This window comes from Mesoplodon densirostris, chromosome 12, assembly GCF_025265405.1.
Source record: "Mesoplodon densirostris isolate mMesDen1 chromosome 12, mMesDen1 primary haplotype, whole genome shotgun sequence".
NCBI classification, from domain to species: domain Eukaryota; kingdom Metazoa; phylum Chordata; class Mammalia; order Artiodactyla; family Ziphiidae; genus Mesoplodon; species Mesoplodon densirostris.
In genome coordinates, this window is record NC_082672.1 from 42,896,218 (window position 1) to 42,918,242 (window position 22,025).

The following is a 22,025-nucleotide window of genomic DNA, read 5'->3' on the forward strand; positions in this document are numbered from 1 at the left end:
TGGAGACAAATATGCCTCAGATAATGAGAAAATTTTTTGCTTAACATTACTTGTTTAAACTTGTTATTTTGGGGCCCTCACAGTTGAGAAAGCTAGGTTTTTTGTTTCATTTGTTATTTGGTGGTTTGTGATGGATATAAAAAAAAAACTGTAAAAACCTGAAATTTTCAGACTATTGCCTCTTCTGAAAAAATGAATACTAATTATTTACCTAGCATTGGAAACTGCAGAATCCTAAAGAGAACACTCTGGGTTGAAAAAGTATTCTTGTTGCTTTATACTATAGTCAATGGGCATGCCATCAAGTTGAACCACATAATAGAGCAATTCCTGTCAAACACTGATTATTTAAAGCTCCTAGCTTTTCCTTTTGCTTACATCAAGAATGGCCAACCTTAGTCCTATGTAGATGGTGATGTCCTTCCAACATGCTTTAGCTCTGTTTTATATTACTTCAAATTCCTTGGCATAGCCAAAATAACACAAAATACTTTATAATTAAGAACAACAGAGAACTTCCCAACCATTTTTAACATGAATTATGCATTTTAGCTATTAGTATAGTATTAAATTTATTATAAAATGTCACTACCATTATAGTTTGCGTGTTTCATTCCTCCATAGTGCTGGGAAGTTGTTCCATTTTCGGGTGTTTAATAGACAAAGCCACCTTAGTATTATTCAAGTTTCATGTTTCACTGCTTCTTTATGTCCCTGCAAACTGTTGAGAAGATCAAATTTGTTAGAAGTTCGTTTGGCTGATTTGGAGTACTGCATTGCCTTGGGTATATGCAGGTTATTCTTATAGCTTAAATTTTATGACACAAGTGAAAAATAAAATCCCTTGCTGTGTTTATTATGTCCAGTTTATAGGCGGTAAAAATAAGGCATTGTTATAGAGTGAAAATGCTATACTTAAAATACAACTATTGAACTTCCCTGGTGGCGCAGTGGTTAAGAATCTGCCTGCCAATGCAGGGGACACAGGTTCTTCCTGGTCCAGGAAGGTCCACATGCCACAGAGCAGCTAAGCCCATGCACCACAGCTACTGACCCTGTGCGCTAAAGCCCGCGAGCCACAACTACTGAAGCCTGCGCACCTAGAGCCCGTGCTTCGCAACAAGAGAAGCCACTGCAGTGAGAAGCCCATGCACCACAACAAAGAGTAGCCCCCGGTTGCTGCAACTAGAGAAAGCCTGCGTGCAGCAACGAAGACCCAATGCAGCCAAAACTAAATAAATAAAATAAGTACATTTTTAAAAAGAAAATAAAATACATGTAGTTTACTACCTTGCACCAGAACTCAAATAAATACTTACCTGGTTTAGGTCAGTGGCAAGTTTATTGATTCACAACTTTGGAGGTTTGAGGAGAATCAGTCTTCTACTAGTTATATTCTATTTGTTGTTGAATACAGAAAAAGTTTTACTTCATGTAACAGTATATGCTGATTTTGAAATTGAGTTCAGTGTTATAAATACACAGATTTATCCACTATTTTGTTCAGCCATCAAGATGATATTGTTAACTGGCATGAATACCTTGATTAGTAATTGATCCTTTAGAAATATTGCCTTTCCTTATATCCAAGAAACCAGTGTAGCTAAACTGACTTCTCTTACAGGTTTTTCTTCTGTCAATATATATACTATAAAAAGACATTTTGCAGTAGAATGTTTCCCATCATTTCCATAAACACGGCTACAGTCAGAATGTGAACGAGTTCTTCACTGGGCATTATTACCTTTCTTCCTATTTATCCCTCAAAAGGACATTTCACCCATATAACCTTGTTTCCAGTGAGCTGCTATCTTTGTATGTTATCATTGTAATCTTTTGGCAGAGGAGATACAAAGTAAAAAAGTTTGTTATGTTTACTTGTTTTCTCTAACATGTTAAAAAGTTTTCTCATTAAAAGAACTTATGCATTTAAATGGCCTTTCTGAATTGACAGCTATCAATGAATGATTATAATATTACAAAGTAAGAATGACACTTTTAAAAGTCTTTAAGACTGTTCACTTTTAATGGCATGGTTGGGACCACCAATCTCAAAACTGTGACAGTCTGTCCTATTTATAACACTTCAAGAGAAGATGTTTCCACAGCCTAAGAAGATTTTATTCCAATTTTTAGCAATCTCTCTTATTAAAGCTTTCATCAAACAGGTTTTTTCAGTAGATATGGTGAGAAAATGGATCATAATCCAATACAATGTCATACAAGCAGAATATAATTTTTCTTTAACCTAAATAAATATTGATTTAATGTTTTTCATTATTATCGTGTGATTTTATCTCCTATTTTTTATGTTATCCTAGTTTTGTAATGTGTCCTGACATGAAGTTCTTTCTTCCCAAAGTTTTTTAATTTTTAAAAATTTTACCTATGTGTAAATGCTTTATATAATGCATGAAAAACTGAAAATATTCTCACCAGAAATCAATACTAATTTTTGAAAATCCTAGCAGCCAAAAATATGTATTCTATTAAAGGAAAAGTAGATTTTTAAAAAATAAGCTTTCTCTCTAGTCTTTGTACTTACAAAGAGAAAAAATCTTTAGTGTATAGGCCTTTTGTGTGCACAGTATAGTTGTTAATTAAAATCTTAGAATAAGATATATAAAAGGTGGATTTAACTTTTGAAAAGTCAGTTCTTTGTGTCTGAGGTGGGAAGTTGCAGGAAGGGAGTTAGCTCACTTGAATCATGAAAGAGTATTCTTGAGCCTGTGCTATGAGTGGTCACCAAACCTATATGGATATTCAAAGTACTTGGGATGCTTTTTAAAATACAGATTTCTGGGCCCCACTGTGACTCTGATGAGTCAGTATCTCTGGGGTGAAGCTTGAAATAATGTATTATTAACAAGTTCTCTAGGCAGTTCTTCCTTATAGCCTAGTAGTAGTCCTAGTCCTAGAGCCTTTAGGAAGTATTGTACAATCCTCAGCTTGATCATGGGACCACAAGTGGGACTTGACTGGAAAGACTGAGATTTAAGTTTAAAAAAAAGGGTTTAATTCTGAGACACTAACCTTAGGTTTGTAATGGCACATTTAAACTCTTTTGGTAGCTCTTGCTTTATAAGCCTGAGAAAATCATGACCTGGAAGAAAAGGAACCCAGGCAAGTGGTGTTTTTTTAATATTGTGCTGATTTTTTAATAACAGTTTTATTGTTATATAGTTCACATGCCCTATAGTTCACCCATTTAAAGTATACAATTCAGAGGGACTTCCCTGGTGGTCCAGTGGTTAAGACTCCGTGCTTCCAACGCAGGGGGCACAGGTTTGATCCCTGGTTGGGGAGCTAAGATCCCACAAGCCAAGTGGCCAAGAATAAATATACAATTCAGTAATTTTTAGTATACTCACAGATGTATGGAACCAAGACCACAGTCAATTTTAGAACATTTTTGTCATCTCCAAAAGTAACACCTTTAGCTGTCACTCTCTTAAACCCCATGCCCTCCTCAGAATAAGCAATCACTAATCTACTTCCTGTATTTATAGATTTGCCTGCTCTTAGACATTTTATATAAATGTAATATGTGGTCTTTTGTGACTCCTTCTCTGACCACACCAGTTGTTAAGCTCCATTAATTGCCAGCTCAACACTCTGCTGTTTTCAACAATGCCCTGTGGCATAAATTGCTTCATAGGCTGGTCCATTCTGGCTCCTTTGAAGGACTAGCTTCCTGGGTTAATGTTTGAGATTTTTACTGTTCCCAGGAGTGTCCTTCCCAGCTGTCTCTTTTACTGTTTCTCTCTTGCAAGCTAGCCAGCCTACAGTAGAGCCTGTTGCTCCAATGAATCTAACACTGTCCTCCCAACTGCCTTTGCCACAATCTCCCACTGTTTTGAGAGTGCCCTTAGGATTGAACTTCATACTCTGTTACAAAAGAATTCAGTTCCTTTAGGGAGACCTTCAGAGTTCTCTGTTCTGTGGTCTATTTCTCCCCAGGCAAAATCTCTGAGCCTAGTCATTGTGGGTGGGAACAATGTCAAGATTCTGATTGACTCTAGCTGAGCGCTAGTGGAGGGAGGGTGGGCAGCAGCTCTAGGTCTCTCGGCTTGCCTCTTTCAGTGGATACTCCTGCCCCAGAAGCCAACACAAGGGCAGTCAGGGCCCCAGTATTCTTGTGGCTACACCCCAGGTAAAGCCTTCCTCCCTTGAGGCGGCCTGGGCGGAAGAACGGAGCCCCCACCTTTTGGCTGCACTTGCCTGGAACTTAGCTTCAGCTACAGATGAGAAGTGCTGATGCCCTGCCCTTCCTAGGAAGACAGTGGTCCAACTAGGAGTTGGGGGAGAGGGAGCCCTCTGTTCTTGGCTGTTCCAGTCTGGAGTTTCCATTTTGCTTAGCTGTGAGAGGGTAGGAATCAAGTGGATTTTGTTTCAGATACCACAGACTTCAGCTCTTCTGAGTTTTAGTAGCTTTTCTTGAATATGTTTCTTCATTTGCTTGTATGAACCATTTCCAGAAGCTTTAAATGTGTTATTTTATGGTTTTTCACCAGTTTCCTTGGGGAGCAGGTCTGAGGAGCTCCTCATGCCATCATGCTGAAAGCAGAGCCCTCAGGGAGATTATTTTTTAAATTATATCAGGTAACAAGATGATAGTTAAGAAAGGAATTTGAGGTGTACACTATCTTCAATTATTATTAAACAGAAACCTAAAAAATTGCAATTCTTATGGTGCTTGCATATTCCTTAGTTTTACAGATATTTTGAAAATTCTTTTATCAGTATGGAAGAATGAGGAAAAGGGGTTTAATATTTTTCCACACTTAGGCCAAAGTGAGAAATAGAACCTCTGTTGCCAAATGCAGAGGTGTCAGTGATGATGCTAGTGATGATATTACATGTTACAGGAGCGGTTCTTTCTGGTTTATGTTTATTATCTCTAAGCCTCAACAGTAATCTTACAAGGTAAGAAAGAACGTATTTTTATACATGAAGTTGCTGAGATTTAAAAGGTGTGCCCAAGGTCTCAGCTGAGATCCTAATTCATGTCTGTCTGACCTCAGAGTTTGTGCCTTGGGCATTAATCCTGGATGTCTCAAAGTGAAAAGTCCCAAGAAAAAGAAAAAAAAAAATGTTAGTCTTGATTTCTTCCTTGTATAAGCCTTAGGGGAGGGAATTGTTTTAAGGGTCTTTTCCTGGAATGAAAGATATTTAAACTGGAGCACACTGGGAAATTAGTCTTCTGCAGAAAGCATCTTATGCTCAGTTACCTAGAAGCACAATTTGGAAATTTTGTCTCCAAAGTGAAATTTTTTAGTACATTACACTCTACGGTGTGGTGGCATTATTTGCTCCTTGAGATGAATAAAATGCCTTTTTTTTCTGATACATTTATTTCAGGAGCTTTATAATGGGTACACTAAGGTCTTTGAACATTCCTTATCCAGTTCAGCACTTAGCACAGTGCCTTGTGCATAAAAGAGGCTCAGTAACTGTTTTGAATGAGTAAACACAGCTTCTTACTTAAACAAAACTAGGTGTTAAATAGTTACTTTTTCATATTTTGTCATTTATTCAGCTCATTTAGTAATTGTTAACTGAGTTTCTGCCATGGGCTAGGCACTCTTCTAGGGGATGACTAGTGAAAAAAGACCCAAAAAAACTTTTTCCACAAGAAAATTCACCCATAATGCTGAATTTGGAACAGGCTCTTTTTTGTTGTTGTTTTGTTTTGTGGGGTTTTTTTTGTTGTTGTTGTTGTTGTTTTTAATTTTGGGCTACACTGCGCATCATGTGGGATCTTAGTTCCCCAACCAGAGATTGAACCTGCAACTGGCCCACTGGTCTGCCAGGGAAGTCCCTGGAATGGGCTCTTTTTTTCCCCCAGCTTTATTGAAGTATAGTTGACAAATAAAATTGTAAGATATTTAAAGTGTATATCATGGTGATTTGAAATAAGAAATGGGCTTTTAAATATTAGTATAAGAAGAAAGGAATTAGTGTTAGTTGCATAAATATTTTGTACTAGGTAAAAGTAAATTAGGCTTTTTGATTGTAAGCAACAGAACCAATTCAATTTAGCCTAAGCAAAAACAGTAGAATATACTGTATTACAAGAATGCAGAGATATCTGTGGAATCCATAGGTAGGAATGAAGCCTGGCTTCAGGAAGGAAAAGGCCTTGTTGCTGCTCGCATTTCCGTCTGTTTCAGTCTCTTCTCTCTCTCTGCAGACTGACTTCCTTTCCTCCTTTAGCTTATATGGCAGACTATGGCTGTCCCACAGCCCTGAAGTTCTATAGTTCATTTCCCGCCACCTGCAGAGACTAACTCATAGACTTTGGGTCTCAATTCCTCAGGTTTGGTCAGGTGTTCATTCAGCCTGACCCAGTGAGCTATAACCCAAGAATATAGAATCCCAGTACAAATATGACTACTTATGTATGATTCATGGGATTTGTGAATAGGCAGGCATCCAAAGGTATTGTCTACATATATACCACATAATTTTCACAGTACTTTACAGTACTTTACAAGGTTAGAAAATCTTTCTGATGAATTTGGAGCCTAGAAAGGTTGAATAACTTACCCATGATTATACAACACATAAGCTGTACACCCAGAACCTAATTTTGTCTGACTCCAAAATCTTATCTTGTTACCATTAACTCTATACTTTCTTTCTTTCAAACTGTTATAACATTAGTTTCAGGTGTACAAAATAGTGATTTGATATTTTTATATGTTGCAAAATGATCACCACAGTAAGTCTAATAATTAACATCCATTTTATTTCTTGTGATGAGAACGTTTAAGATCTACTCTCAGCAACTCAAATGTACAATACAGTATTGTTAGCTATAGCCACCGTGCTGTACATTACATCCCCAGGACTTATTTTAAAACTGGAAGTTTATACCTTTTGACCCCCTTTGCTCATTCCCTCCCCACTCCCACTCCCTCCCCTCTGGCAACCACACATCTGTTCTCTGTTATCTCTGAGTTTGGTGGGGTTTTTTTAATATTTCACATATAAGTGAAATCATACAGTATGCCTTTCTCTGTCTGACTTATTTCACTTAGCATTATGTGCTCACGCTCCATCCATGTTGTTGCAAGTGGCAAGATTTCATTCTTTTTATGGCTGAATAATATTCCATTGTGTGTGTGTGTGTGTGTGTGTGTGTGTGTGTGTGTGTGTGTGTGTGTATTATATAAAATCACATTTTCCTCATCCATTCATCCATTGAGGGACACTTAGGTTGCTTCCATGTCTTGGCTATTATAGATAATGCTGCAGTGAACAGTGGGGTGCACATATCTTTTCAAGTTAGTGTTTTCATTTCCATTGGATAAATTCCCAGAACTGGAGTTGCTGGATCACATGGTAGGTCTGTTTTTAGTTGCCTGAGGAACCTCCAAGCTGTTCTCCATAGTGGCTGCACCAATTTACATTTCCACCAACAGTGCACAAGGGTTCCCTTTTTCTCTACATCCTAGCTAACACTTACCTCTTTTTGATAATAACCACCCTGACAGGTGTGAGGTGATCTCATTGTGGTTTTGGTTTTGATGTACATTTCCCTGATGATTAGTGAAGTTGAGCAACTTTTCATGTGCCTGTTGGCCATTTGAATATCTTCTTTGGAAAAATGTCTATTTAAACTTTTACCCATTTTAAATTGGATTTTTTTCAGCTCTTGTTGTATAAATTCTTTATATATTTTGGATATTAACCCCTTATCAGATACATTATTTGCAAATATTTTCTACAATTCTGTAGGTTACCTTTTCATTTTGTTGGTGGTTTCCTTCACTGTGCAGAAGCTTTTTAGTTTGATATAGCACCCTCCCCTTTTTATATTTTTGATGCCACAGTTTATCTTGTCTATCCATTAACAAATTATTATAGTTATAGTTCTACTACTTTTGCCTTTTAACCTTCATAGTAGCTTTGTAAGTGATTAACCAACCACCTTTACAACATTAGATTATTCTGAATTTTACAATATATTTACCTTTACTAGTGAGATTTATACTTATCCTGTTACTAATTAGTACCCTTTCGTTTCAGCTTAAAGAATCCCTTTAACATTTCTTGTGAGGCCCATCTAGTGGTGATGAACTCTTTCAGCTGTTGTTTGTCTGGAAAACTCTTTATTTCTCCTTCAATTCTGAAGGACAACTTTCCAAGTGGAATGTTATTGGTTGGCAGTTCTTTCCCTCCCCTCCACCCCAGCACTTTGAATATATAGTGCCACATTCTTCTGGCCTGCAAAGTTTCTGCTGAAAAATCTGCTGATAGCATCATGGGCTTTCCCTTGCATGTAATAAGTTGTTTTTCTCTCGCTGCTTCTAAGATTCTCTCTCTTTAACTTTTGACAGTTTCATTATAATGTGCCTTGCAGTGGGTCTCTTTAGATTCATCTTCTTTGGAACTCTTAGTTTCCTGGATCTGGATGTCTGTTTCCTTCCCCAGGTTATGGAAGTTTTCAGCCATTACTCCACTTAAGTTTTCTGTCCATTTCTCTCTCTCGCTCTTCCTTCTAGAACCCCTATAATGTGAATGTTGGTCTGCCTAATGTTGTCCCATAAGTCCCTCAGACTATCTTCATTCTTTTTTTCTTTTTACTGCTCTGATTGGCTGAGTTTCATTGCCCTGTCTTCAAATGTACTGATCCTTTGTTCCGCCTCATCTAGTCTGCTATTAAACACCCCCTATTGTATTTTTCAGTTCAGTTATTGTATTCTTCAGCTCTGTGACTTCCATTTGGTACTATCTTATACTTTTTCTCTCTGTGTTGAAATTGTCACTTTGTTCTTGCTTTGTTCTCCTTACCTTGGTGAGCATCTTTATGACCATTATTTTGAAGTGTTTATCAGGTAAACCACTTTTCTCTTTTATTAAGGTCTTTTTCTGTGGTTTTATCTTATTCTTAAATTTGGAACATATTCATTTTCCTTGACTCTCTGTGTTGGTTTCTATGTATTAGATAAAACAGCTATCTCGCCCAGTCTTGAACGAATGGATGGCCTCATGTAGGAGATGAACTTTTCTTAACTAGTTTTTAAAAAGGTGTTGAGAGAAAAATATTAAATTTTATTAAAAGAATATAGTCTTCTTATTAATGATTTCTAAATGCCATTATCTTGTTAAGTATGCATGCTCTTTATTAATTGCTATTTCTTATGATAGTAGCACTATTATCTTACCTTTTATGTATAGTTACATATGCTATTGCAAAAATAGTGTGCTTGTATTAATAAAATCATAACAGTTACTGTGAAGCCTTTTGACTGTTCTCAGCAATAAACTTAAAGTGACTGACTTATACCTTGTTTCTAGATAATAGAAACATGTACAATAAAATGACAATCAAAAGAATGCAGAGAGGGCTTCCCTGGTGGCACAGTGGTTGAGAGTCCGCCTGCCGATGCAGGGGGCACGGGTTCGTGCCCCGGTTTGGGAGGATCCCGCGTGCCGCGGAGCGGCTGGGTCCGTGCGCCGTGGCCGCTGAGCCTGCGCGTCCGGAGCCTGTGCTCCACAACGGGAGAGGCCACAGCAGTGAGAAGCCCGCGTACCACAAAAAAAAAAAAAAAAAAAAAAAAAAAAAAAAAGAATGCAGAGGAACTTGCTTTTTAAGATACTTTTTGGTTGTTTTTGTTGTTTCATTTAACTAGACACAATAAATTTAAGGTCTGTAGCATAAATCCTATTGTAATGTATAGGCAGGTTAGTAGACTAGTATATAAAAATTGGACATATTACCTTATTAGAAACTTATCCAGTTTATAATCTAGGGATAAGTTTAGTTTCATTTGTGATATTTATGTTAAGGTTTATTTTGAAGACATGTGAATTACTTTCAAAAATACTGTATCATATTCCAGTGAGCAAGATTAAGAGGTACAAACTTGCAGTTACAAAATAAATGAGTCACAGGAGTGAAATGTACAGTGGGGGGAATATAGTCAATAATATTGTAATAACCTTGTATGGTGGCAGATGGTAACTAGACTTATCATGGTGATCATTTTGTCATGTATAGAAATATCAGATCACTATGTCGTGCACCTCAAATTAACATAGTGTTGTAGGTCAGTTATACTGCTAAAATACACACACACACAGTGTCATATTTCAAAAAAGGGGTTTGTTTCTTTCCTAGGATTCTCTATTTATACTTCTCTTGGTGATCTTACCCAGTCTTATGGCTTTAAATAAAATGTGTGTGCTTACTACTCCCTAATTTTTATCTCCAGGTCAAAGTGCTCCCCTTTTCTTACAATTTTTATATCCAATCGCCTTCTCAACGTCACCACTTGATGTATTGGACATAACATGTTCAAAACTGAATTTCTCATTCCCCTAAGCCAAAAACTAATAAACCTGCTGCACCTTCAATATTTCCCATATCTATTAATGACAGATCTGCCCTACCGTTTGCTCTGTCTGGAAACCTTAAGACTTATTCTTGACTTCTCTTCTGCCTTACATTTTGTGAGCAACTCCTGTTTTCTTCAAAATATATCTAGCATCTGGCACCTTCTCCTGACCTCCACTGTTGTGCCATCCTGGTTCAAGTATCCTAATTCTTTTTTTTTTTTTTTACATCTATATTGGAGTATAATTGCTTTACAATGCTGTGTTAGTTTCTGCTTTATAACAAAGTGAATCAGTTGTAAATATACATATGTTCCATATCTCTTCCCTCTTGCATCTCCCTCCCTCCCACCCTCCCTATCCCACCCCGCTAGGTGGTCACAGAGCACCGAGCTGATCTCCCTGTGCTATGCAGCTGCTTCCCACTAGCTATCTGTTTTACGTTTGGTAGTGTACACATGTCCATGCCACTCTCTCACTTTGTCACAGCTTACCCTTCCCCCTCCCCATATCCTCAAGTCCATTCTCTAGTAGGTCTGTGTCTTTACTCCTGTCTTACCCCTAGGTTATTCATGACATTTTTTTCTCTTAAATTCCATATATTTGTGTTAGCATACGGTATTTGTCTTTCTCCTTCTGACTTACTTCACTCTGTATGACAGACTCTAGGTCCATCCACCTCATTACAAATAGCTCAATTTCATTTCTTTTTATGGCTGAGTAATATTCCATTGTATATATGTGCCACATCTTCTTTATCCATTCATCCGATGATGGACACTTAACGTTGTTTCCATCTCCTGGCTATTGTAAATAGAGCGGCAATGAACATTTTGGTGCATGACTGTTTTTGAATTCTGGTTTTCTCAGGGTATATGCCCAGTAGTGGGATTGCTGGATCATATGGTAGTTCTATTTGTAGTTTTTTAAGGAACCTCCATACTGTTCTCCATAGTGGCTGTACCAATTCACATTCCCACCAGCAGTGCAAGAGTGTTCCCTTTTCTCCACACCCTCTCCAGCATTTATTGTTTCTAGATTTTCTGATGATGGCCATTCTGACTGGTGTGAGATGATATCTCACTGTAGTTTTGATTTGCATTTCTCTAATGATTAATGATGTTGGGCATTCTTTCATGTGTTTGTTGGCAGTCTGTATATCTTCTGTGGAGAAATGTCTATTTAGGTCTTCTGCCCATTTTTGGATTGGGTTGTTTGTTTTTTTGTTATTGAGCTGCATGAGCTGCTTGTAAATTTTGGAGATTAATCCTTTGTCAGTTGCTTCATTTGCAAATACGTTCTCCCATTCTGAGGGTTGTCTTTTGGTCTTGTTTATTCTTTCCTTTGCTGTGCAAAAGCTTTGAAATTTCATTAGGTCCCATTTGTTTATTTTGTTTTTATTTCCATTTCTCTAGGAGGTGGGTCCAAAAGGATCTTGCTGTGATTTATGTCATAGAGTGTTCGGCCTATGTTTTCCTCTAAGAGTTTGATAGTGTCTGGCCTTACATTTAGGTCTTCAATCCATTTTGAGCTTATTTTTGTGTACGGTGTTAGGGAGTGATCTAATCTCATACTTTTACATGTACCTGTCCAGTTTTCCCAGCAACACTTACTGAAGAGGCTATCCTTTCTCCACTGTACATTCCTGCCTCCTTTATCAAAGATAAGGTGACCATATGTGTGTGGGTTTATCTCTGGGCTTTCTATCCTGTTCCATTGATCTATCTTTCTGTTTTTGTGCCAGTACCATACTCTCTTGATTACTGTCACTTTGTAGTATAGTCTGAAGACAGGGAGCCTGATTCCTCCAGCTCTGTTTTTCATTCTCAAATTGCTTTGGCTATTCGGGGTCTTTTGTGTTTCCATACAAATTGTGAAATTTTTTGTTCTAGTTTTGTGAAAAATGCCAGTGGTAATTTGCTAGGGATTGGATTGAATCTGTAGATTGCTTTGGGTAGGAGAGTCATTTTCACAATGTTGATTCTTCCAATCCAAGAACATGGTATATCTCTCCATCTGTTTGTATCATCTTTACTTTCTTTCATCAGTGTCTTATAATTTTCTGCATACAGGTCTTTTGTCTCCTTAGGTAGGTTTATTCCTAGATATTTTATTCTTTTTGTTGCAATGGTAAATGGGAGTGTTGTCTTGATTTCACTTTCAGATTTTTCATCATTAGTGTATAGGAATGCCAGAGATTTCTGTGCATTAATTTTGTATCCTGCTACTTTACCAAATTCATTGATTAGCTCTAGTAGTTTTCTGGTAGCATCTTTAGGATTCTCTATGTATAGTATCATGTCATCTGCAAACAGTGACAGCTTTAATTCTTCTTTTCTGATTTGGATTCCTTTTATTTCCTTTTCTTCTCTGTGGCTAAAACTTCCAAAACTATGTTGAATAAGAGTGGTGAGAGTGGGCAACCTTGTCTTGTTCCTGATCTTAGTGGAAATGCTTTCATTTTTTCACCATTGAGGACGATGTTGGCTGTGGGTTTGTCATATATGGCCTTGAGGAAGGTTCCCCCTATGCCTACTTTCTGGAGGGTTTTTATCATAAATGGGTGTTGAATTTTGTCGAAAGCTTTCTCTGCATCTATTGAGATGATCATATGGTTTTTCTCCTTCAATTTGTTAATATGGTGTATCACTTTGATTGATTTGCGTATATTGAAGAATCCTTCCATTTCTGGAATAAACCCCACTTAATCATGGTGTATGATCCTTTTAATGTGCTGTTGGATTCTGTTTGCTAGTATTTTGTTGAGGGTTTTTGCATGTATGTTCATCAGTGATACTGGCCTGTAGTTTTCTTTCTTTGTGACATCCTTGTCTGGTTTTGGTATCAGGGTGATGGTGGCCTCGTAGAATGAGTTTGGGAGTGTTCCTCCCTCTGCTATATTTTGGAAGAGTTTGAGAAGGATAGGTGTTAGCTGTTCTCTAAATGTTTGATAGAATTCGCCTGTGAAGCCATCTGGTCCTGGGCTTTTGTTTGTTGGAAGATTTTTAATCACAGTTTCAATTTCAGTGCTTGCGATTGGTCTGTTCGTATTTTCTATTTCTTCCTGATTCAGTCTTGGCAGGTTGTGCATTTCTAAGAATTTGTCCATTTCTTCCAGGTTGTCCATTTTATTGGCATAGAGTTGCTTGTAGTAATCTCTCATGATCTTTTGTATTTCTGCAGTGTCAGTTGTTGCTTCTCCTTTTTCATTTCTAATTCTATTGATTTGAGTCTTCTCCCTTTTTTTTTTTTTTTTTTTTTTTTTTTTTTTTTTTTTTTTGCTGTACGCGGGCCTCTCACTGCTGTGGCCTCTCCCGTTGCGGAGCACAGGCTCCGGACACACAGGCTCCGCGGCCATGGCTCGCGGGCCCAGCCGCTCCACGGCATGTGGGATCTTCCGGGATCGGGGCACGAACCCGTGTCCCCTGCATCGGCAGGCGGACTCTCAACCACTGCGCCACCAGGGAAGCCCTCCCTTTTTTTCTTGATGAGTCTGGCTAATGGTTTATCAATTTTGTTTATCTTCTCAAAGAACCAGCTTTTCGTTTTACTGATCTTTGCTATTGTTTCCTTCATTTCTTTTTCATTAATTACTGATCTGATCTTTATGATTTCTTTCATTCTGTTAACTTTGGGGGTTTTTTGTTCTTCTTTCTCTAATTGCTTTAGGTGCAAGGTTAGGTTGTTTATTCGAGATGTTTCCTGTTTCTTAAGGTGGGATTGTATTGCTATAAACTTCCCTCTTAGAACTGCTTTTGCTGCATCCCATAGGTTTTGGGTCATCGTGTCTCCATTGTCATTTGTTTCTAGGTATTTATTGAGTTCCTCTTTGATTTCTTCAGTGATTACTTGGTTATTAAGTAGTGTATTGTTTAGCCTCCATTTGTTTGTATTTTTTACAGATCTTTTCCTGTAATTGATATCTAGTCTCATAGCATTGTGGTCAGAAAAGATACTTGATACGATTTCAATTTTCTTAAATTTACCACGGCTTGATTTGTGACTGAAGATATGATCTATCCTGGAGAATGTTCCATGAGCACTTGAGAAAAATGTGTATTCTGTTGTTTTTGGATGGAATGTCCTATAAATATCAATTAAGTCCATCTTGTTTAATGTATCATTTAAAGCTTGTGTTTCCTTATTTATTTTCATTTTGGATGATCTTTCCATTGGTGAAAGTGGGGTGTTAAAGTCCCCTACTATGAATGTGTTACTGTCGATTTCCCCTTTTATGGCTGTTAGTATTTGCCTTATATATTGAGGTGCTCCTATGTTGGGTACATAAATATTTACAATTGTTATATCTTCTTCCTGGATCCATCCCTTGATCATTATGTAGTGTCCTTCTTTGTCTCTTCTAGTAGTCTTTATTTTAAAGTCTATTTTGTCTGATATGAGAATTGCTACTCCAGCTTTCTTTTGGTTTCCATTTGCATGGAGTATCTTTTTCCATCTCCTTACTTTCAGTCTGTATGTGTCTCTAGGTCTGAAATGGGTCTCTTGTAGACAGTATATATATGCGTCCTGTTTTTGTGTCCATTCCGCCAGTCTGTGTCTTTTGGTGGGAGCATTTAATCCATTTACATTTTAAGGTAATTATCAATATGTATGTTCCTATTCCCATTTTCTTAATTGTTTGGGGTTTGTTATTTTAGGTCTTTTCCTTCTCTTGTGTTTCTTGCCTAGAGAAGTTCCTTTAGCATTTATTGTAAAGCTGGTTTGGTGGTGCTGAACTCTCTCAGCTTTTGCTTGTCTGTAAAGGTTTTAATTTCTCCATCAAATCTGAATGAGATCCTTGCTGGGTAGAGTAATCTTGGTTGCAGGTTTTTCTCCTTCATCACTTTAAATATGTCCTGCCAGTCCCTTCAGGTTTGCAGAGTTTCTGCTGAAAGATCAGCTGTTAACCTTATGGGGATTCCCTTGTGTGTTATTTGTTGTTTTTCCCTTGCTGCTTTTAATATGTTTTCTTTGCATTTAATTTTTGACAGTTTGATTAATATGTGTCTTGGCGTGTTTCTCCTTGGATTTATCCTGTATGGGACTCTCTGTGCTTCCTGGACTTGATTAACTATTTCCTTTCCCATATTAGGGAAGTTTTCAACTATAATCTCTTCAAATATTTTCTCAGTCCCTTTTTCTCTTCTTCCTCTGGAACCCCTATAATTCGAATGTTGGTGCGTTTAATGTTGTCCCAGAGGTTTCTGAGACTGTCCTCAGTTCTTTTCATTCTTTTTTCTTTATTCTGCTCTGCAGTAGTTATTTCCACTATTTTATCTTCCAGGTCACTTATCCGTTCTTCTGCATCAGTTATTCTGCTATTGATTCCATCTAGAGTATTTTTAATTTCATTTATTGTGTTGTTCATCGTTGCCTGTTTCATCTTTAGTTCTTCTAGGTCCTTGTTAAAATATGTATATGCGCCAAAAAATGGTTAGCATTTCTGGATATTTACATCAAAATAAAAATGAATTTAAAACCACTTTCAACTGCAAGAATGATTGTGATCAATACCTGTGGATTAGTAACTGAGACTTTAAAAAATCATTATTAAACAGGAAATTTAAAGGGAAATTGTAGACATTTAAAAATGATTTCGTTTTTAACTTCAGTAATCCCATTCTGAGCTCAGTAGAGATTCCCCTCACCTTGCTTTTTTCTTAAACTTTAAATATGTGCTTTTTCATACAATTTGGGATAGAGAAGTAATTAATCTTTTAGGTGAAATGTTATTGTCAGACAGCTATAGCACTCATACCTAGTATTATCCTATAAGTTGTGCGCATTTGGTCTTACTAGAATGTGTCTGTGAACTCTTTCTTCTTTTAAAGGGCTGCTTGATTAGTACCTTTGAACCTAACCAACATAACACGTTAAGCTTAATGTATTTCCCCAGTTCAGTTTTCCTTCTTATGACAGACAGCACTACTGCCAGACATTTCTGGTTTATTCTGATGGAGATTACCTTTTTCTTCACTGATTTAAATTTAGTCTTACACAGTAACGTATTAGTCAGATTTATTAGCTACATATTAGTCACATTCAACATGATAAAAATAAAAACCACTATAATCTTCTAAAGAATTATATTACAGCATTGTGAAAATACCTCTCTTGGGTTCTGTTTTCACTGTTAAAATATGAGATTTAGAGTAGTTTATTTGTTGTGCCTTTCTTCTACAATTCTAATAAAATAAACAGTCACAAATCTTAAGAAAATTTAGGATGAATTCTGGATTCTAGCCGAATAATCTTGTCATGCCAGTAAGTATGAGTTTTTAGCTAGGTAAATAAATCCCAACATATCATTCAATCAAATGGGTTTTGATTCAGTTACAAAGGAATTTCAATATCCAAAAATATATATTTTCAGGTAGCCCATGTGACTTTGTACTGTGGAATTCATCTTTGTGGAATATAAAACAAGTTTTCCCTGAAAGAAAATGTACTTGTTATAGAGCTTGATTCATTTGTATCCAACTTTTGAGTAATTAAATATAATATTTTTACAGAGTTTAGCAGACAAATGAAATTAAAAAGCAACAAGATTGAATACTGTTACTGAGAAAACTGTTTTATATTTAGAGTCTTATCTCAACCCATGGTGACAGCTATCCTCTCTTATTCCATCCAGAGATAATGTGAGGGAAAAAAAAAAAAACCTTCACAGTAGATTGTATGCTATTTAGGTCATCAGCATTCTGAAGAATTTTCAGAGTTGAGACTAAATATAGACCTGAAGCAAAAAATAATGAAATTTCTTCTTTAGTCATGTTTATTGATCTTGTGGTTCAAAAGGAGAAAAGTTGATAGAAAAAAAAATCACTGATAAGTATAAGGTTTATGGCAAGTTCTTCTTTGATGTGTAGCTGAAAATCAGATTTATAAGCTGAAATGACCCAAGCACTCTTAAAATATCCTATATTCTGCTTTGGTATACTCAAGATTATCTCACAATAGTATCATGTCTGAATAATTTATAATTTTATAATGGAATTAAGAGAGATTAGTTTATCTAAGTCCCATAATAGACCTCTGCCCTGAATTGAACATCATATTCACAGCTTGGAATATTATACACTCAGAGAGGGTGTTTCGCTGTTTCAAATGATAGAAAACAGGCATAGTCTTATGATCTTATTATCTTGTACCTTATTAATCATAAGAAAAAGGGTTTTTTTAAAGTATAGATTTGCTAATACACTCCCAATATATAAACAAAAATCAATAAAATAAGAACTGTTTGTAATACAGTTGTTAAACAGCAACATTAGATTTAACATGTTTTACCCAGATTAAAAACTGTCTTGGTAAAGATGATATTTTCTCCTTCCTCCCTCCTCCCCTGCTTTGGAATTATCCACTCTAGAAGTAATATGAGTTGATTGAAAAGTGAAGGCATCATCTTCCAAGGGGTTAGGGAGGTCAGAACATCTAAAGTATTCAGAGCCAGTATTCCTGGTTACCTACCTGATTGCATTTTGCTTTAAGCATTAACATGCTTTGCTTGCAATTCTCTTTATTCTAGTCTATGCAAGGGAAGCTTTCTAAAGAAAAATTGACTACTCAAAAGATGATGGAAGAGCTTGAAAAGAAAGAAAGAAACCTTCAGAGATTAAGAACATTGCTTGATGTGAGTAAAAGAAATTCAGATAGCTTTCAAGGATGATTCAGTACCTACTTAAGTTAAAGCAAATGCTTATTTTGTACATATTCATAAATCATTTTTTAATTGAAGACTTGATTTTGATGTGCCAGTTAATTAAATCCATTAGGTTTCTTACTAAAATTCTAATCTAAAAGAAAAACTTTTATTTTTCTTATGTCTTAGAAACAATTGCACAAACTTAACTATAGCAGAGTCAAATGGTATATAGAGATTAGATCCTAAAGTCATCAAATGATGCATAAGTTGAATACAAACAAAATTACCCTTGAAAATCCTTAAGGAAGGTGCAATGTAGACACTTCATCACTGAAACAGGTCACACTTTCTTCATTTAATTATGAGATGAAATACTTGGCTTGCATTTAAGGACATGTTATACAAAAAATGTTTATTTTAGTTTTTGAGTTGTCATCATGACATTTTCCTCTAAATACTTAGGAATGCATCTCCAAAACTTAGGGACAGTTTCCTATATAACCATTTCACCATTGTCTCACCCAATAAGAATAATAATTTTCCTTGACGTTTGATAATACCTAGTCTTATGAAAATTTCCCCCCTTCTTCCCCAAATGTTTTTTTTAACATCTTTATTGGAGTATAATTGCTTTACAATGGTGTGTTAGTTTCTGCTGTATAACAAAGTAAATCAGCTATACGTATACATATGTTCCCATATCCCCTCCCTCTTGCTCCCCAAGTGTTTTTTATAGTGGCTATTGAAACCAGCATTCAAACAAGGACCGTGTGTTGTGTTTCATTTTGTCTTATAAACCTAAAGTTTCTTTCTTCTCCCTGAAGAAACTGGGCATTTTGTCTTACAGACTGTAAATTTGTCACACCTAGATTTGTCTGATTGCTTCCTCATGGTGTCGTTTATCTTGTTCTCTACCCCCTGTATTTCTTGTAAGCTAGGAGTTAAAGCTAAAGATATTAGATTCAGTGCAAACATTTTTTGGCATGAATACTTTGTAGGTATTGTTCACATCATCAAATTATACGTGTTTGTTTATCCCACTGTAAGTGTCACAAATACCCATCTCACTGGGTTAAGGTGGTGACAGACTGATTCTTTCCATTGTAACATTGTAGCCTCTGCAGTCAGCAGTTAATGGGGTTGTTGATACTTAGGCAAGTGTGTAAATGTGCAGTTTGCCAGCAACCTTTCCCTTGATGGTTTTAGCTTGCACCAGTGATCATTGTCTGAATGATTAGGTGATTAAAACAACAGTAATTTTTTCTAATTATATCATTCCCTTTACATTTATTAGCTGGCATTTGTCTGTAAAAATTTGTATTTTCCTCATCAACCCAGGCTATTTGGCTTTTCTGAAATACAGTTCCAACTGGAAAGCTAGTTAAACTTACCTTTAATTAGCAGTTTTCAGGATGAGGAGTAAATGGTGGTCATTTGGGGAAGAGGTGAGCGTAGCTTTTTCTGAGCATAATAAATCATGAGTTTGTACTGATACTTCCAATTCAAATTTAACAATTCAGAGTTGTTTGGCATTTTTTTTCCTTTGATTTTATATTTTTATTTCTTTTTCTCTTACACTGAAAAGTATGGTTCCTGTCAACATTAACATAGTAACATATATACTTTTTTCCCAATATACAAAAAATAGTTTCAGAGTAACTAAATCACTGTGGCTACTAACAATAAAACTGTAGGATGAGATTTAAGTTTTCTTTGCAGTTCTTTTTGTTCTTGGGATACATCTCATAGCAAAATATATACACAACCAAGGTACTTTTTATGTGCGACCATGAGAGACCCCCTAGAAACTGAGACTGTTTGAATTCATGTTTCCTCTCTCAGGTTTACTCTAGGCCATGAGATGGCACCCTTTCCGCTATTTAAATTCTTTTTCTCTCCCTTTTTATTTTTCCTGCTATATGTATGCAGTTAAATTTGGTTAATGTGCACGTAATATGATTCCACTGTTTTCTTTATAGAATTGGATGGGGGAATGTTAACCTTTATGGCTTTTGAGTACCTTTCCTCTGTTCTAACAGCCAGATTTTTGTTTTCTTTATCCATTGCAGAACCAAAGACAAACAGAAGAGACCTGCTCTTTATTGGATCAGGGCCAGGAAGCAGACCAATCCAGGCAGCAGACCGTTCTTTCCAAAAGGCCACTATTTGATTTGAGTGTGATTGATCAGCTGTTCAAGGAAATGTCCTATTGTTTGTTTGACTTGAAGGCATTGTGTAGTATTCTTAATCAGCGTGCTCAGGGCAAAGAGCCTAATCTTTCATTATTACTGGGAATCAGATGTAAGTGGCTAATGACTTGTTCTTACTGTATTGCTTAACAGTTAGAAACATGTCTTCATGAATCAGGAACTTCTGACTGCCTTTTCCCTATTTGATTTTATCTCCTTTCCTACTTAGATTTATAGATTTCTGAATCAATCTGTGGGTCTGAATACCTGTTCCTACTTCATTGCTAGAACTTGCCTCATTATGCTTATGGAAATGAGCAGGATCACAGTTGATATGGACTGCCACTCAGAAGCATGCCTGTAAATGTGCCTGCTAGGAGATGTTTCCTATGCTGATTCTGTTACTGTGTGACTGGAATGCTAGTTAGGTGTGATTTCCTGATTACTCTTCTAAAAGTAATGATTCTCTTTGCTTTCATGTGGCAGTTGTATTAAATTAATGCCCCAGCCATCAGTCCACTGGTAAAATATTTGAGAGAAGGTACTTGTAAGCTTTCTTACGTATGTTCTATGGCAACTGTTTAATGTAAGGGCCAATGCTGTCACGTGAGCCGGTTTTCATGGCCCATAGATCTGTTGCCCTTGTGATGCACACCTGCTGGCTTTGTCCCTTCCAATGTGACACCCACCCATTCTGTCTCAGTTCTGCCTTCCTGAACACGTAATGGTGAGAACCGCCCCAAGAATATCCTAGTGTCTCTTCCCGTCTGTGCTAATTTTGCTGGAACACTCAACTTACATGGCTCTAAATTATTATAATATTGACATGTTGGTCTCTTTTTAATATGGAGGAAATGGACTTCAGTAAGGAGATATGAGTGGAGTAAGACCATAGTGTTTATGTACCAACATGTTTGTATTGAGTAACTACCTAATAATATGGTTAATACGTGACTGAGTGGAGACGAGTTTTGTTTCCAGTTTCATCAAAGAGATTCTACCGTCTTGCCTCATAGTAGTTATTTTGGCAAACCAAATAATACTCCTTATTGAAGTATCTCACTTGTTAAATGAAGCTTGTAACTGTACTCAGAGATGTCAGCAGAATTTTCCCCTCTACTTCATAAATGTGAGAACACATATATGAGTGTGGGTATGTAAAAAACACTTTTTTAAAAAAAATTGAAGTATAGTTGATTCACAGTGTTGTGTTTTAGTTTCTGGTGTACAGAAAAGCAATTCAGTTATACATATAAAATGCTTATTCTTTTTCATTATAGCTTATTATAAGACATTGGATATAGTTCCCAGGAAGACCTTGTTGTTTATTTTATATATAGTAGTTTGTATCTGCTAATCCCAGACTCCTAGTTTATCCGCCTCCCCCTTTCCTCTCTGGTAATGAAAGGTCTGTCTTCTATGTCTGTGTGTCTGTTTCTGTTTCATAGATACGTTCATTTGTGTCGTATTTTAGATTCCACATATAAGTGATATCATATGGTATTTGTCTTTCTCGTTCTGACTTACTTTGCATAGTATGATAATCTCTAGATCCATCCATGTTGCCGCAAGTGGCATTATTTCATTCTTTTTATGGCAGCTCTGTTTTTGGTTTTTTAAGGAACCTCCATACTGTTCTCCATAGTGGCTGTATCAATTTACCTTCCCAGCAACAGTGCAAGAGGGTTCCCTTTTCTCCACACCCTCTCCAGCATTTATTGTTTGTAGATTTTTTGATGATGGCCATTCTGACTGGTGTGAGGTGGTACCTCATTGTAGTTTTGACTTCCATTTCTCTGGTAATTAGCGACGTTGAGCATCTTTTCATGTGCCTGTTGGCTATCTGT

General features: G+C 36.6%; 1 protein-coding gene across 2 annotated transcripts in view; it reads left to right on the plus strand.

Annotated features, from left to right (window-relative positions):
• Nucleotides 1-22,025, plus strand: part of CEP85L (centrosomal protein 85 like) — a 151,267-nt gene that overhangs the window by 125,555 nt on the left and 3,687 nt on the right. Inside the window, exons 11-12 of one of the 2 annotated variants that reach the window (XM_060114704.1) lie at nucleotides 17,873-17,977; nucleotides 20,059-20,290. In XM_060114704.1, the coding sequence (XP_059970687.1) occupies nucleotides 17,873-17,977; nucleotides 20,059-20,290 (337 nt within the window). The remainder of the gene's footprint in view (nucleotides 1-17,872; nucleotides 17,978-20,058; nucleotides 20,291-22,025) is intronic. The other variant, XM_060114705.1, reaches the window with a different exon arrangement.